The sequence below is a fragment of the Cnephaeus nilssonii genome (genome assembly GCF_951640355.1).
Source record: "Cnephaeus nilssonii genome assembly, chromosome: 11".
In the NCBI taxonomy this organism is placed as follows: domain Eukaryota; kingdom Metazoa; phylum Chordata; class Mammalia; order Chiroptera; family Vespertilionidae; genus Cnephaeus; species Cnephaeus nilssonii.
Window position 1 is genome coordinate 1378145 of NC_137082.1, and position 14547 is coordinate 1392691.

At 62.5% G+C, this 14547-nt stretch overlaps 2 protein-coding genes across 2 annotated transcripts in view; both read right to left on the bottom strand.

Moving 5' to 3' along the window:
* Positions 1-3499: 3499 nt before the first annotated feature.
* On the bottom strand, positions 3500-5027 carry LOC307107418 (uncharacterized protein C20orf204; the record flags this gene model as incomplete). Its single annotated transcript, XM_079784686.1, has 3 exons — positions 4070-5027; positions 3822-3974; positions 3500-3646 (listed from the first exon to the last, which is right to left on the bottom strand). The coding sequence occupies exons 1-3, from the start codon at positions 4325-4327 to the stop codon at positions 3500-3502; spliced, it is 558 nt and encodes a 185-aa protein (XP_079640812.1). The 5' UTR covers positions 4328-5027.
* Positions 5028-7281: 2254 nt separating this feature from the next.
* Positions 7282-14547, bottom strand: part of PRPF6 (pre-mRNA processing factor 6) — a 37480-nt gene continuing 30214 nt past the window's right edge. The window contains exons 14-21 of the mRNA XM_079784494.1: positions 13705-13843; positions 12749-12868; positions 12305-12481; positions 11742-11875; positions 11007-11098; positions 9899-10013; positions 8029-8155; positions 7282-7561 (exon numbers count right to left, since the gene is read on the bottom strand). Of these exons, the coding sequence (XP_079640620.1) occupies positions 7409-7561; positions 8029-8155; positions 9899-10013; positions 11007-11098; positions 11742-11875; positions 12305-12481; positions 12749-12868; positions 13705-13843 (1057 nt within the window). The 3' untranslated portion in view covers positions 7282-7408. The remainder of the gene's footprint in view (positions 7562-8028; positions 8156-9898; positions 10014-11006; positions 11099-11741; positions 11876-12304; positions 12482-12748; positions 12869-13704; positions 13844-14547) is intronic.

Consider the following 14547-nt stretch of genomic DNA (forward strand, 5'->3'; position numbering starts at 1 on the left):
AGTCCCAGCGGTGCCTTTGCTGAGTGCCCATGTGCCGTGGTGAGCAGAGCACGGAGGGGGGCCCAGTGCCCGGCCTGAAGCACAGCCAGCACCTCGGGGTCTGGACGGGCTCCCGGCTCTCCCTCTCGTCTGTCTCAGCAAGTGTGGCTCTGTACCTGCCCCCAGACCTGACTGGTCGGGACGTCCCCACTCAGCCTGTGAAGTGTCCCAAGAGCCAGAAGCCCACCATGACCCCCAAAAGACGTATGTGCACCCCCAGAACCTGAGTGGCACCTTATGTGGAAAAAGGGTTTGGGCAGATGTGGCCTGAGTCCAAGGGCAATACCTTCCTGAGAGGAGGCAGCGATGGCAGGACACAGTCCCCCCGGACACCTGGGCGCCAGAAGCCGCGAGCCGCAGGAAGGGGCCTTCCTGTGGGCCGGGAGGGAGCATGGTCCCAGGCACGCTGGTTTCAGGCCAGTGGCGCTGATTTTGGACTCTGGCTTCCGGAATGGTGAGAAAAGAAACTTCCACTGCTCTAAGCCAACTAGTTTGTGGTGATTTTTTAAAATATATATATCTTATTGATTTTTTACAGGGAGGAAGGGAGAGGGATAGAGAGTTAGAAACATCGATGAGAGAGAAACATCGATCAGCTGCCTCCTGCACACCCCCTACTGGGGATGTGCCCACAACCCAGGTACATGCCCTTGACCGGAATCGAACCTGGGACCCTTCAGTCCACAGGTCAATGCTCTATCCATTGAGCCAAACCGGTTAGGGCTAGTTTGTGGTGATTTTTTACAGCAGTCTTAGGAAACAGATAGTTTCTTTTTTTCTTTAATCATGAACAATCTATTTTTTTTATCTTTATTGATTTCAGAGAGGAAGAGAGAGAGAAACATCAGTGATGATAGAGAATCATTGATCAGCTGCCTCCTGCATACCCCACACTGGGGATCAAGCCCACAAACTGGGCATGTGCCCTGCCCAGGAATCGAATGTGACCTCCTGGTTCCTAGGTCAACGATCGACCACTGAGTCATACTGGCCGGGCCAGATGGCTTCTAAGGTGTGGGGACAGGGCCCGGGTCCCCCACACCCACAATACTGGCCCATCATCCAGGGGTTGGCATGACTGAGGCCTCAAGAGAAAGGTCAGAGGGTGGAAAGGGGTGGGTGGGGGCGCTGCAGGAACAGGATCGTGGGAGCTCTGTGTTCTGCTGGCTCAGACCAGAGGCCTCCAACGCCCGCCCCCCCGGCATTCAATTTGCCAGGACAGACGGGGAGGGCCTCGGAGAGGGGAGCTCACTGGGCAGGGGGAGGGGGAGGGGAAGGGGGAGGGGGAGGGGGGGCAGGAGCCTGCACTGCGCTGCACACGCACCTCTATGTACACACTCCAAGGTAACCCCTCGGCACACACCTGTGTGCACAGACACAGACACAGGCACACACTACCGGTGGGGCCAGGGAGTGGGAGCATCGCACCCACTCACGTGGTCGTGGTCCAGGACCTGGTGGGGATTGTGTCCTTAAAACTCTGAGACCTCTGCTCTTCCCCCCACCCCCCAAGCTGCGGTTTGTGTGAACCACATGGGTGGATGAAGGGACTGCCTGTTACCATCCGCTTCCAGCACAGCAGGAAGGGAGCATGGTGGGTGGGCAGCAGCCATGAGTGCCCGGAGGCCATGCCAGGCATGCTCTGCCCATGGCCCCAGGCCTGGGGCAGGTCCACGTGCTGGGAGCTGGCTGCCCGGGAAAGACAGGGGCCTAGTGGGGGCCTCCTTGGAGGGCCTGCCCGCCTCCTGCCCCTGCACTGACGCTAACTCTCACCTTCTCCAGCCCCAACTCAGCGGCCCCATGTCCTAGGCTCCAACCAAATTGGACCTGTCCCCCTACCTGGACATTCTGCCCCCTCAGGGCCCACACAGCAGGATCCCGGGGATGTGACTGCTCCATCCAACACAGGTCTGCTCCCCTCATCAGTGTCCCCCAAGTTCAAGAGGACACACCCAGGTGCTCAGGCCAGGACCCTCAGGTTGCCTAGACCTCCATCAACCCCTTCATGTCCCAGCCTATTCCTTCAGCCTCAACCACAAAGCCCCCCCAACCCCCCCCCCCCGGCACTGGGGTCTCCCTTGATCAGGACTCTAACATCCCTCCTCAGCTCAGCCCCTCCGGCTGCACCACTCAGTTTATAAGCCCATGTGTCTTAGCCCCAGTGGGAGCCCCTGCACCAGCCACATTCCACACGTGGAACGCTCCGTGGGGCACGCCAGCAGAAGGGGGGCCTCCACTCGGAGTGTAGCCCCAGGGCTGCGCCTCGTGGACGGGAGCGTTAGGAGTGAGCCGAGGCCGAGCCCTGAGCCAGGAGCCGGGCTCTCCCGCTGCCCACAGGCACATTAGGTGCCACCCTCGCTGCTGGGTCTTGCCCTCGCTCTTGCACTTCCTGGCGTGTGACCTGGTCAAGTCCCTACCTGGTGCCTCAGTCTCACCTAGAAAACAGACAATAGTTCCTGCTGCTAACAGACAGTGGGTGCTGGGCAGGGTCCGTCAGGTCCTGATGGTCACGCCAACGGCTGCCCTGAAGGCCTTCCTGCACCTCCGGCCTCGGCTCTGCCCGGACCTGAGGCAGGGCCTGCTCTGGGGTCTCCGGGTGCGGCCATCTCTGGAGAAGCACCTGCCTCAGCCAGGCGCTCTGCCTGCCAGCCTCCCCCTTGGCCACAGGCTGGACTCGGGAGGGGACAGACCCCAGGCTCATGCAGCCGCAAGGGGGAGAGCAGGGATTGGCGCCCCACTCTGCCAAGCGAACGCAGGGTCCCCAGGGCACGAGACAGTGGGTCTCTGGCCAGCCTGTCTAGTCCCACAAAGGGGGCCACGGCCACCCCTCCCAGGGCCGCAGGAAATGGCCTGGCCCCGCTTGCAGCCAGGGCCAGCGACTGGCTTCCCTTCAGGCCCGTTTCCTTTATCCGGCTGTTTTGCTGTGAATTCACAAAGCCCAGCCTTCCCTTCCCCTTCCCCACCACCCCTCCCCCGCTCCAGAGGGAAGCCCAGGACACTCACATGTCCCAGCGCCACAGGAGTCCCTCCACCCCAGCCTAGAGCCGCAGACTGAGCGGGAGCCCAGCGTGGGAAGGCGCCCACTGCTGCCCGAGGTGGGAGGGCGGCGCTTGCCCAGGTGGAAAGGAAGTGTACCCCAGGTTCCCCAACAGCCGGTGCCCCCGGCGCCCACTCCCAACCAAGCAGAGCCTGGGCGACCGCCCCCCAGCCAGCAGGCAAAGGGAACAAGAACCCGACCGGCAACACCGGCTGTTTATTGAGGCCGCTCGGTGTGGAGGGCAGCCTGGTACCGGGCAGGGCTCACATCTCCAGGTGCTGGGCCCCCGGGGGAACAGGGCCGAGATGAGACCTGGGTGGGACTCAATGGCCAGCCCGGTCCACACGGAGCCCTCGGTGGTCACCAAACGAGACTCCTCCCAAGCAGCTGCTCCATCCAGCACAGGTCTGCTTGCAGGGCGAGCTAGGGGCCCCGGCTGCCCAAGGCCCGCAGGGCGAAGAGCTTCTCCCAGCAGGTGGCGACGGCGTCCAGGGCTCGCAGCAGGAGCCGCCTCCGCCGGCCGCGATGCCGCTGAGGGCGGGGCTGGGCCCACCAGCCCCGGCGGCTCCCCTGTCGGAACGGGCGGCGGTCAGCACCGTGCGGGATCCAGGGGCCCCCCTCCCCCCGCAGCTCATGCCCAGCCCCCGGGACAGGGTATCGCTGCCGGCCCGTGGGCCCACCGTGAAGCCCCAAATCGCGGGAGGGCCCAGGGCCTAGACCCGCCCGCACTCGGGTCGGCGCACACCTGGCGCAGCGGCCGGCAGTGGCGCCGCATCACCGCCTCGGTGCGCAGGGCCACGGTCCAGGCAGCTCTCTCCAGGGCCCCGCGGGGGTCCCCAGCCACCGCTCCACGCAGGGCCCGACCCAGGGCCGCGATGGACACTAGAATGCCGTGCTCCTGGGGAGGAAAGGGAGGAAATGGCGGGGCTGGGGGAAGAGCCCTACGAGAGGCAAGTGAGGAGGCTGGAGGGCATGAGTGGGACATCTCCTCACCTTCTGGGCGCCACAGGAGGGCCCCGCCCGACCCCGCCGTCCAGGGGCCATGGCGTCAGTCTGGTTTTTCTGAACGAAATGGAGATGTCTGGAGCCTGGCCCGTCCCCTGCAGCCCCCGGCCCTGCCCGCCTCGCAGCGGCCTGCAGGTCCTCGAAGATGACGGCTCGGTAGTGGCGCAGCACGTCGGGGACACTGCAGGTGCGGGGCTGGGCGGGGACCGCGGTTCTTAGCAGCGCCAGCAGGAGCGCCCAGAGCATGGGCTTGGGGGTTACCTAAAAGGCCACCAGGTCAGGGTGGGGCGCCCAGGCCTGTGGAGGGGTCTCCCCTCCAGCAGCCTCACAGGCAGTGTGCTCCGCCCCAACCTTGAGGAATCTGAGCTGGTGTAAATGCAGGTGTCACCCAACATCCAACAAGCAGCTGAGGCCCAGGAGGGCCAGACAAGTTCCTGCTGCTACGTAAGTCACGGGATGCACAGCCGAGGGAATGGTCAGCAACTCTCTGACACTGGGCTGTGCTGGGTTTACTGGGGTGATCACTTATTGTGTAATGTCCGGTCACTGGTGTACACCTGAAACTAACGTGATGCATGTCACCTGTAACTGAAGATAAAGCACGGCTAAGGAAGAAGCACTCAATGAGCCAGCTCAACGCTGAGGGGTGAAGCTGGAAAGGAGACAGAGGCTCCAGCCCACAAGACTGTGGGGCAGGGCTGGCCTAGGCGGGGTGCAGCAGGTGCCCCTCCCAGAGCCGGGCTCACTTCTGTGCGCCCACCCTCCCCACAGGAACCCTGGGCAGAACTACCCCTATCAAGGGCTCCACTACAATCAGCTCGGACCCAGGAAATGGGGGTCCCCCTGCACACCTAACCCAGCCAGGACACGGTGAGGTCTCAGAGCTCATGGCCACACCCCTTCAGAAGTGGAAGGCTTGGGGAAATCCCCAGCCGAGGAGGGAGGGGGCAGCTGCCATGGGTGGAAATCCAACCCCCTCAGAAGCCCAGATAGGATGAGAAAGACCTGTCTCCAGCTCCCAGCCCCCAAACCCACCCTCAGGCTCCAAGGTGGACTCCAACAGCGACTGGGAAATTAATCAAGTGAGCCTAGCGAGACCAGGACTCGACTCCGCTTCCCAGCCCTGGCGGAGCCTCTCGGCAGCACCCCGCTGGTGTCTGCGGGCTCCTGACGGGCCACCCCGCTCGAGGGGGCTGTCCCTGCAATTAGCCGTGCCCCTTCTCAACCCTGGGGCAGACGGGGATGGCCAACCCGGAGCCGCCCCTCGGCCCGCTGTGGGTCAGAGGGCACAGTGACAGGAGAACAAGCTGGTGCTGGAGGAGGGATGTCCAAGTGGGCATGTGTGTTGCCCAGGGACCCTCAGAAGACCCACCTGCCCCATCTCCCCCACAGGCACACACGCACCGCGCGCACGCGCACACAGGGCCCCAAGGCTCAGCCCAGCCGCCGACTCCCTGCCCCCAACACCGCTGGGAAAGGCTCGGCCCGGCACCTGCGGCCCGAGCACGCAGGCCAGGCTCCGCAGCCACCCAAGGGGGATTTTCCCAGTCGGTCCTGACCGGTCGGTGGGGCACCGAGGATCAAGCAGCCTTCTGGGGCTGTGCCTGCTCCCAGCTCCCAGCCCCTGGGCCATGGAGTCCCCTCCCTAGGCCCGAAGCTGCTCACCATGGGCCTCTCAGGGTCAGGCCCTCCCTCACGCCCGCCTGTGAGCCTCCAACATGATCCTGGGGTCCTCAGGTGGGGGTGCGGAAACCTCTCCAGGTCCGGCTCCAAGCCCAGCCAACCCCAGCCAAAGGCTTCCCCGGACGGGCTGCGGCAGGGCGGCTGCGGCTGGGCTGGCGGCAGGCGGACAAGGCTTTTGAAGTTGGCTCCTCCAGCAAAGGAGGGAGGGAGGAGGGAGGCCCAGGATCCCAGCCTGCCCCCTCCCTCTCCCAACTCCGTATCCAATCGCTTCTCCAATTAACCTGACCCTGGACCCAGCAGTGCTGGGCTCTCTTCCCACCCAGTGGGTCCTGGATTGAGTCACCAGCCCCACAGACACGTGCTGTCCCAAAGGGGGTGGGGTGCCCCGTGGGCAGTACAGCCAGGTGGAAGGGGAGCCAAGCAAGTGGGGGGCCACCTGCACCCCCCATCTGGGTCTCCCTCTGAGGTTGGCACTGCTCTCTCCCAGGAACCTGGCCACGACAGAACCAGCGAGGGGGACTTGACCCCCACCACGCCAGCACCACACCTGACGCCCAGGGGTCCTGCCCCAGCAGGTCCCTGCATGGGACTTCCCGCTAGCCCAGCACGCAGCTGCCGCCCCCCTGGCTGGGCCGGAGGACAGGGACAGCGTCTGGGGCCCACTGGCCGGGAGGTGGAGCTGAAGAAAAGCTCAAGTGTCTCCCAGGGAGACGAGAACGTGCCTCAAAGCATTTGAGAAAACAACGCCCAAGACATTCCCGCGGACAATCCTGATGCTCTGGAACTTCCCACGGGCCCTGCAGGAAGCCTCACCTGACATCAAAGCCAGAGGAGGTGCCCAGAGACACGCCCCCCTCGGGGCGCAGAAGACCACCCACACCCCCGTGGCCACAGCCAGTCACTGTCCCCCGAGCCTTGGTTTCCACATCACAGAGACGAATGAGCTCCAAGCAGCTTCAGGACTCTCTCAGGGCCTGGGCAGACCTCCTGCCTCGTCCAGAAGAGGGGGGAGGAAAGAGCCAGCCACCTGCCGTTCCATGCAGGGCCTCAGCAGCTCCTTCATCCTCCCCTGCCAGTGGCCCGGGGACCTCCTGTTCAGCTTACAGGTGAGGACGGCTACAGGTCTTCAGGAGCTCTGCTGGTTATAAAGCAGCAAAAGCGAAGTCACCTGCAGTGGTGAGCACCTCTCATGCATCTTCCTCCACCACCAGCCGGAGACCTCCCGGGCACCCTCCGGCAACTGGCTCTGGAGGCACCTGAGGACGCGGCTGTGTGCGTTCAGACTCACAGAAGGCCCCCCCCCCCCCCCCCGTGAACCTGTGATCTGGTGCCCCCTCCAGGGAGCGGCAGGCTCCCGAGGGGACACACAAGTCCCTAGCGGAGGTGCACTTCCTACCGCCTTCCCGAGGCACCTTCCTCAGAGGCCCCCCTGCACACAAGAGCGCCGAGCCCTCCAGACCAGACTGGCGCACAGCACACGCCAGGAGGCCCAGAGAAAACCAACAGGTCACCAACCCTACACGCTCCCGAGAAAAACTTTATTCCAGAGCAGAGCCCGCTCGGGCCCCTCCAGCCCCGTCCTCACATGGCAGGCAGGCACCCTCGCCCACCCGCCCCAAGACCCAGCCCAGAGGGGCCGCCCCGTCAAAAGGTGTTCTTGATGCGGGCCGCCACCAGCACGAGGATCTCCCCGATCTTCCTCTGCCAGTTGGCGATGTCCTTGGACACAGCGCACCACAGCTCCCCGTGCCGGGGCTCGGCGTTCTCGCAGCGCCGCCTCACCTCCTCCCGCTGCTCCTGGATGGGGACCAGAGGGCTCTTGAGACAGGGCTCCTCCCAGGCTCTTCCTCACCTGTCCCACCGTGCACTCGGCCCCAGCCTGGGCCCTCCCAGCCCGCACTGCCCCCACCGGACAGATGACTTTGGGCAGGCCTTGACCCAGATGTACAGCAGAGTCAAGCCCCTGCCTCCCTCAAAGGCAAAGTCAACTCCTCGTGGGCACTCCACCCTGGGAGCCACACCGGGCAGACAGACCCACCGAGGCACAAGGACAATCCTCAGGGCCCGGAACCCACCCTCATTTCCACTGGGACCCCATCACCAACTGAGATGCGAACAGGCCACTTAACAGGCCCAAACACCCACATTTCAGGCTGAGGCTACAGAACCGTAACCAGCAAACAGCTGCGGAGAAGAAGCTGTCAGCAGAGCTGCTGTCCATGTCCCGCCCCCCCCCCCCCCCGCCCCCCGCCGCGGGCGCAGACCTCTGTGCCGTGCTGCAGCTCGAACTTGTAGAAGAGGGCCCAGGCGTCCCCTAGGTCGGAGTCGATCTTCACGGTGCGGTGGAACCACTCCCTGGCCTTGGTGATCTTCCGCTCACTCCAAAACAGCCTGTCGGAAGCGAAGGGGGAGAGCCCAGGGTGAGCGCCAGCGACGGCCTGCCTCCAGCCTCCCCATGTGTGGGTGCAGCATGAGCCCCGAGACCCACCGTGGGACCTCTGTCCTCCCTGCAAGCCCTGGGCTCCCCCAGGAGGCTGAGGAAGGGGCCTGGCCACCTGGAAACCGTGCAGGTCACCAAACGGGAGCCGTTCTCCAAGTGTCTAACCAAACTTTCTGAGAAAACCCACACGGAGGAAGGAACTGGCACTCCTTCACATGCCTCTTTCCTCCAGGTGAAGTACAAGGGGATGAAAGGAAACTGACCAAAATGTGAACTAAGGTTTGGATTTGGGAAGGAAGGGAAGGTCTGGCCTGCTCCTGCCCGTCAGGCAGCCAACCCCGAGGAGAGGGCCTCAGGTCAGCACAGGCAGCTGGGCACGGCAGACACAGCTGGAACCAGGCCCCGGGAGAGGACCACCCGCGACCAGACTGAGGGTCCACAGAGCCCTCTGCACGTCAGTGAGGACAGGACGGTGGGGGGACTTGCTTCCACCCTCCACCCAGCCCCGCCTCCCCCCTCGCCAGAGGTACGGCTGCGGAGGAGGGCACCCTAACCCTCCGCTCCAGGCAGCGGCTGGGGCCGGTCTGTAACGAAACCGAGTAACTGGATGCAATGATAGCTTGATTGCTTTTTAAGCCTTGTGGTATTCTTAATTGCTTGGTGTTAGATAAACTGTGATTTAAAGAGCACAAACCCAGATAGCAGGCACACAGAACTCCAGCCTGGGAACAGCAAGGAGTGACTTGTTGATTTTAGCAAAGCCTTTTATGAGGTTTATGGCCGCCCTATCCGAGTGGCACACACAGAGGTCCCTCTGGGAGGCGGAAGCGCAGGACAGGAGGGAGGGAGCCCTGACAGGCCTCAGGGCCCGTGGGGAGCCCTTGTCCCCACAGCAGGGAGAGGAGGTGCTGGGCAGCACCTGAGGAGGGGCGCCAAGGCCAGCGGGCACATCCCCGGCTCAGGCTTTGACCGCCCAGGTGCCACCTCTCCCGGGTGAGCAGCAGCCCCAGGAGCCGTCCATCTGCAAGCCCTGCCCCGCACGTAGGTCCCTCTTCTCAGGAAGTCCTCCTGCGAGCAAGCAGGGAGCGGCAGCTCTTAAGACGCTCCACTAACGGGCCACACCTCACCGTGTTCCCAAGACCCCGAGCTCCTCCCCACGCCCCCCAGCTCACACCTCCCAGGGAGCCCTGACCCAGCACCCGACACACAAGCTCACGGTGTGAGGTCACTGACCTCCTTTTGCCTGGAGACCGTTTGCCCTAAAGAAGGTGGCATTTCCGCAACCCAGGCACTGACAGCCGGACCCATGGCCCCGATGGCTCCCGGGCCACCCAGGAGCGACATTCTCCCCTGGCCTGGGAGACAGTTCCCTTGCTTCCAGCCCTTCCAGCCAGGGGGGCTTTGCCTATGGATTAAATTGTGTGGACCAACATTCGAAGTCTGTCTCTGTCTTAAAACCCAGGGCACGTGTATGTGTAGCTACAAAGTGGCAGACACAGAGGGGCAGTCCCATCTGAAGGACTGGACAGAGGGGACCAGGCAATCCAGGCAGCTCACGTCCGCATGGCCTCTGCCCCAAGAGGCCAAAGCGCTTCGCCACAGAGGTCTAGGGACCAAGGACCAGGGAGCCTGCCCCGTTTCAGAGACCAGGTGGGCCCCGGCGGGAAGCAGCCCCACAGGGTCTCTCCACTCACTTGGCCACGGCCAGGAGCACGTGGGGGTCGTGCTCGCATTTCTTCAGGGCATCGACACTCTTCGTCTTCCTCTGGGGCCTGGCCTCGAGGAAGATGGCTTCAGACCACAGGACACCTGAAATTCACAGACGCCACACCTCAGACTCTGACCTTGGCTCGGAAACGCGCCTGTCCAGCCAACACAGCTGCCGAGAGGAGGGTCCTGCTTCGGGGACACCACCAAGACCACGTAAGCCTGCCGCCCTACAGCCCCCAAGGCACAGGCTGACCACTTCCTGGGAATGACAGGTTAGAAATAACGAGGCCTCACTCCTGCCGACTCAGTAATTCCACATCCAAGAGTCAATTGTAATAAAACCATCAGAAATGCTAGTCGAGATTCACACAGAAAGGTTGTAACACTGAATTAAATCAGATTGAGAACTGAGCAACAGTTGAGCGGTGCTGTCATATTTACAAAATTTTGTAATTTACATCCTTGAAGAGTCACCGATAATGGAAAATTCTCACCAACTTTTCAGCTTTAAAAAAAGGCACAAAACTAAACATACTAGCCCCGGCCAGTGTTGCTCAGTGGTTAGAGTGTCAGCCCACACGCCGAAGGGCCATGGGTTCGACTCCCAGTCAAGGGCATGTACCTGGGTTGCAGGTTTGCTCCCTGCCTCGTTGGGGCGCCTGCGGGAGGCAATGCAGTTGATGTGTGTCTCTCACATCAATGTTTCTCTTTCTCTCTCTCTCTCTTTCTCCCTCCATCCCCTCTCTTCTACTCTCTCTGGGAAGCAATGGAAAAAACACAAAAACTAAACCTACTTCGGTACTTTACAGAAAGCTCAGAGCAGTGGTCTCTGAGCAGTGGCTGAGAGGTGGTTTCATTCCCTCTCACCCCAAATCCGTTTACACTGCGTGTGCATCCTCACAGACGTGGGTAACACAGGAAAAGGTGAAGGGAAGAAGTGGCAGCACCTCGGAACAGGAAGTGGAATGCCCCTGACGGCGAATTCAGTTGCAACGTCTCAATGACCGTGTTAATACACCTTCCGACTAAAGTGACTCATGCCAACCACCCAGGAAGCGCCTGCAGCCCTGCCCGGCACCCCGCAGGCCTTACCGGAGCTGGGGCACTCCTGCAGCGCCTTGGCCATGAGCGTGTTGGCGATGTTCTTCAGCCCGGCCCGGTACTCCAGCCGCACGGACTCCAGCCTGAGGACACATGCCCCAGAGGGAGGTCTAGTGCCTGCCCGCGGACAGACGGCCTGAGCAGAGCTGCCGCCGCGGGAGCTGCCCACGCTGCCCGGGGCAGGGCCCTGGTGCCACACTGCGGGCCCGTTGTAACGGCCCTGCCCGGAGCCTGGGACCCTGACATCGTGTTTCCTCAGGGCGTCGGCACTTGGTCTTCCTCTAGTGCCAGGAAGACGGGTGGGAGGACAGACGGCATGTTGCGGCGGCTGCGAGTGCACAACACAAGGGCGTCTCCTTCAGCCCCCGCTGCACGCTCCAGCCCTGACTCTGAGCCCTGCGCTGCACCTCTGTATGCAGTTTCCTGGGGGCAAAACGCCATCTTCACCCGAGAAACTCCTATTCATCCCTCAAGGTCTCGCCTAGGCGCCAAGTCTTCTACGGAGCCGCTCTGTAACTTCCTCCATCCTGATCCTCCCTCATTAGCTCTGGCTCCCCTGGACACCTGCTCTCAGAGACAAGTTACACTACACTGAGCACCTGGGCTGAACCCTCCTCACAACCGGCACCTGCCACTCTTCCTGCGAAGCCTGAACCGGAAACACTGCCCAGCGGCTGCCCATGAGCACCAGCGAGGGCGCCGAGCGTGAGCTGGCCCGAGACTCACCACAGTCCAGGGTTCTTCGGGTTCTTCAGGCGAGACTTCTCCAAAATGGCCCGAGCTCGGGTCAGCTGCCCGATCTTCTCCTCCAGCCGGGAAAGCAAAAGCCACAGGGGTGTGGAGTGGGGACATTTCTTCAGCTGTGGCCAAGACAGACAAGTAAGAGAGAGGGGGCTTGGCTGGGATCTGGGAGGGGCTGTGACAGCTATGGCCAGCTCCTCAAGCCAGAGCCAGGCCGCCCATGTCCATGGAGACCCATCCACTTCACGCCTTGGTTAAAGGTTTTATGTGCATGGCTGTGCTGGGCACATGTGTGTACGGGGTGCGTGTGTGTTTATGTGCACAGCTGCGCAGTGCTCACATGTACAGGGTGTGCACACAGCAGCTGAACATTAGAGACGGCGTAACCTGCACCGCGTGCAGTGCATACAGCTCTGAAGGACCCCGAGTCGGGTTGTCAGACACAATCGGGAGTGCCCAGAAGCACTGCCCTGAGCAGGGGGTGAGGCCCAGCAGGGGCGAAGCAGGGGCTGACCACTGGGCCCAAGTGTGCAGCGTGCAGAGCTCACCCCCTGGCTGTAGGCCTCCCGAGCCTTGTCCGTCTGCTCCTCCTGCTCCTCGATCTGCCCCTTCATCATCCACAGCTTGGGGAAATCCTCGTAGTGCTTCAGGGCCTCCTCACACAGCTCCTGGGCGGCCTCGATGTTCCCCAGCACCCACTCCAGCTTCACAGACTTCATGAACACCTGGGGGAAGGCACACGTCAGCCAGCCACCCCACCCGGCTCCGGCCCAGCCTCTAGCACTGGGCCCGGGCTGGGCTGGCACCTGGGTGGTAGATGCTGAAGGTCACACAACAGGTCGCCTTAAATGCTGTTTGTTCGGCTATTCACCTTGTAAGCTGCCTTGTAGCTGTGGTGAGCCTACAGTGTCCTGGCCTCAGGTCCTCCCCCACCGCCCCCTCCCGACACTGCAGGACAGGAGGCCCCGCGTGGCCTGAGCCACCCCGCTCACCCGGGCAGTGGGTGCGCTGCTCCGAGCCTTGGCCAGCAGCCGCCGGGCCCGCTCATACTCGTTGTTCTCCGATTCCAGCTTGACGGCCGCCAGCCAGATCTCCTCACTGTTGGGGTTGGCCTGGAGGGTGAGCCCAGCAGAGCCAAGGTGGGCACAGGACAGAAGTGAGCAAGGCTGGGCTCACTTAACACAAGCAGCCTCCTCGGAGCACACTGGCCACACGTGCTGACCACACCAACCCAAAAGTGGCACCACAGTGACTGGCAGTGGGGTCAGGGCAGATGGGGGAATGAGACAGCAGAGGGCACAGCCAGCTCCATGCCAGCCTTTCTCTTGGAATCCCTCCAGAACAACAGCCTTTGTCATGCTGGCCGGGGTCACAATAGCTCCACCTGTATACAGCACCCCAGTTTATATAAAAGAGGCTGCAAACTACTGACCAACGCCCCCACTATCACAGAGTACTGCATCAGGATATTGTATGTGGTAACAAAAGGAAGGTACACCGGCCATGACAAGCCTGGCTGGGTGCAGATGCCTCGATGTAATGCTGCCCACGTGTGACCCATGTGGCCAGGTGGGTGGCTGACTGCTTGAAGCAAGGGGCACAGGGCTCCCTGCTCCAAGAGCTGGATGACCCACTCCCATGTCGAAGCCCAGCTGTCACTCACTGTGTGCTCCATCCCCCCCCCCCCCCCCCCGGGAATGTTCCTGCTCGCCCTGTGTGCTGTGTTCCGGAACATGTAGCTGGCGGTCACACAGAGCGGTGGGGACCAAGAGGCAGGTGTCTACCAGCCGGGCCGTCTTCCCTGTTCTCAGGTCCTCGTGGGGCCCAGCGGCCTGCACAGCAGCCTGAGTGCTGCGCACTGTGACCGCGCACGGCCCCCTGGGGTCCGCACCATCGGCGGCGGGAGGAGACCTGAGGAGGCGCGCGCACCGGTGCCGACCTCACCCACCTGGAAGGCCAGAGCCAGGATGCTCCTCGCCGCAGGCACATCGCCCGCCAGCCACTTGGACTTGGCGCCCATGAGCCACAGCACCTCCGCTTTGGGGCAGTGGGCCACGGCCCTCTGCAGAAGGGCTTCCAGGGACTCCCTGCAAGACAGGCCCACGGTCACCGCAAGCGCACAGGGCACTGCAGCCGTGGCGCGGGCACTGAAATGACAGTTACTGCTCCAAAGTCCGACCCCATCAATGATTGACCAGGTTTACGATGGGGAGAGTGCGGGGAAATCTTCTCTCCATAAAGGTTCTAAAACCAACTACTGCAGAGGGTGCTACAAAGTGGCGCATTGTTCCAATAGCAGAGCCTGATAGAGGGACGTCTTAGGGGACCCTTTTACAGCCGCGTGTCCTGGAGGGAGCGGTAACGTCACGGTCTGGGTGACAGGAGAGCCTTTCATCTCTAGCCACAGATCCGCTGATAAAGATTATGGCCTCCGCCCGCTCTCGGGCATCCAGAGACACTACCTTATTGGAGGAAAGTTATTTTAGGTCACTATTGAGCAAGAAGACCACCAGCCTGGGTACCAGGTGTAAAGCCCACCGCCCCTCGTTCATACCACCTGGCTCAGGTGACCTCTTCAGACCTCAGCAGCGAGACCCTGTGCAGGAAGCCGGGCAGCACACAACCCGGGACCGAGACCCCAGGCCCCAAGCACCCGCCTCCCTCACCCTCCTGAGTCGGCAGATGGCACAGGTGCCAGATGGGAGGAGGGGCTGCTCTAAGCCCAGGACCAACAGCTGCAGTGCCCCCGGGCCACAGCTGGGAGGGCAGGCTCTACTAGGCAGAAGACATC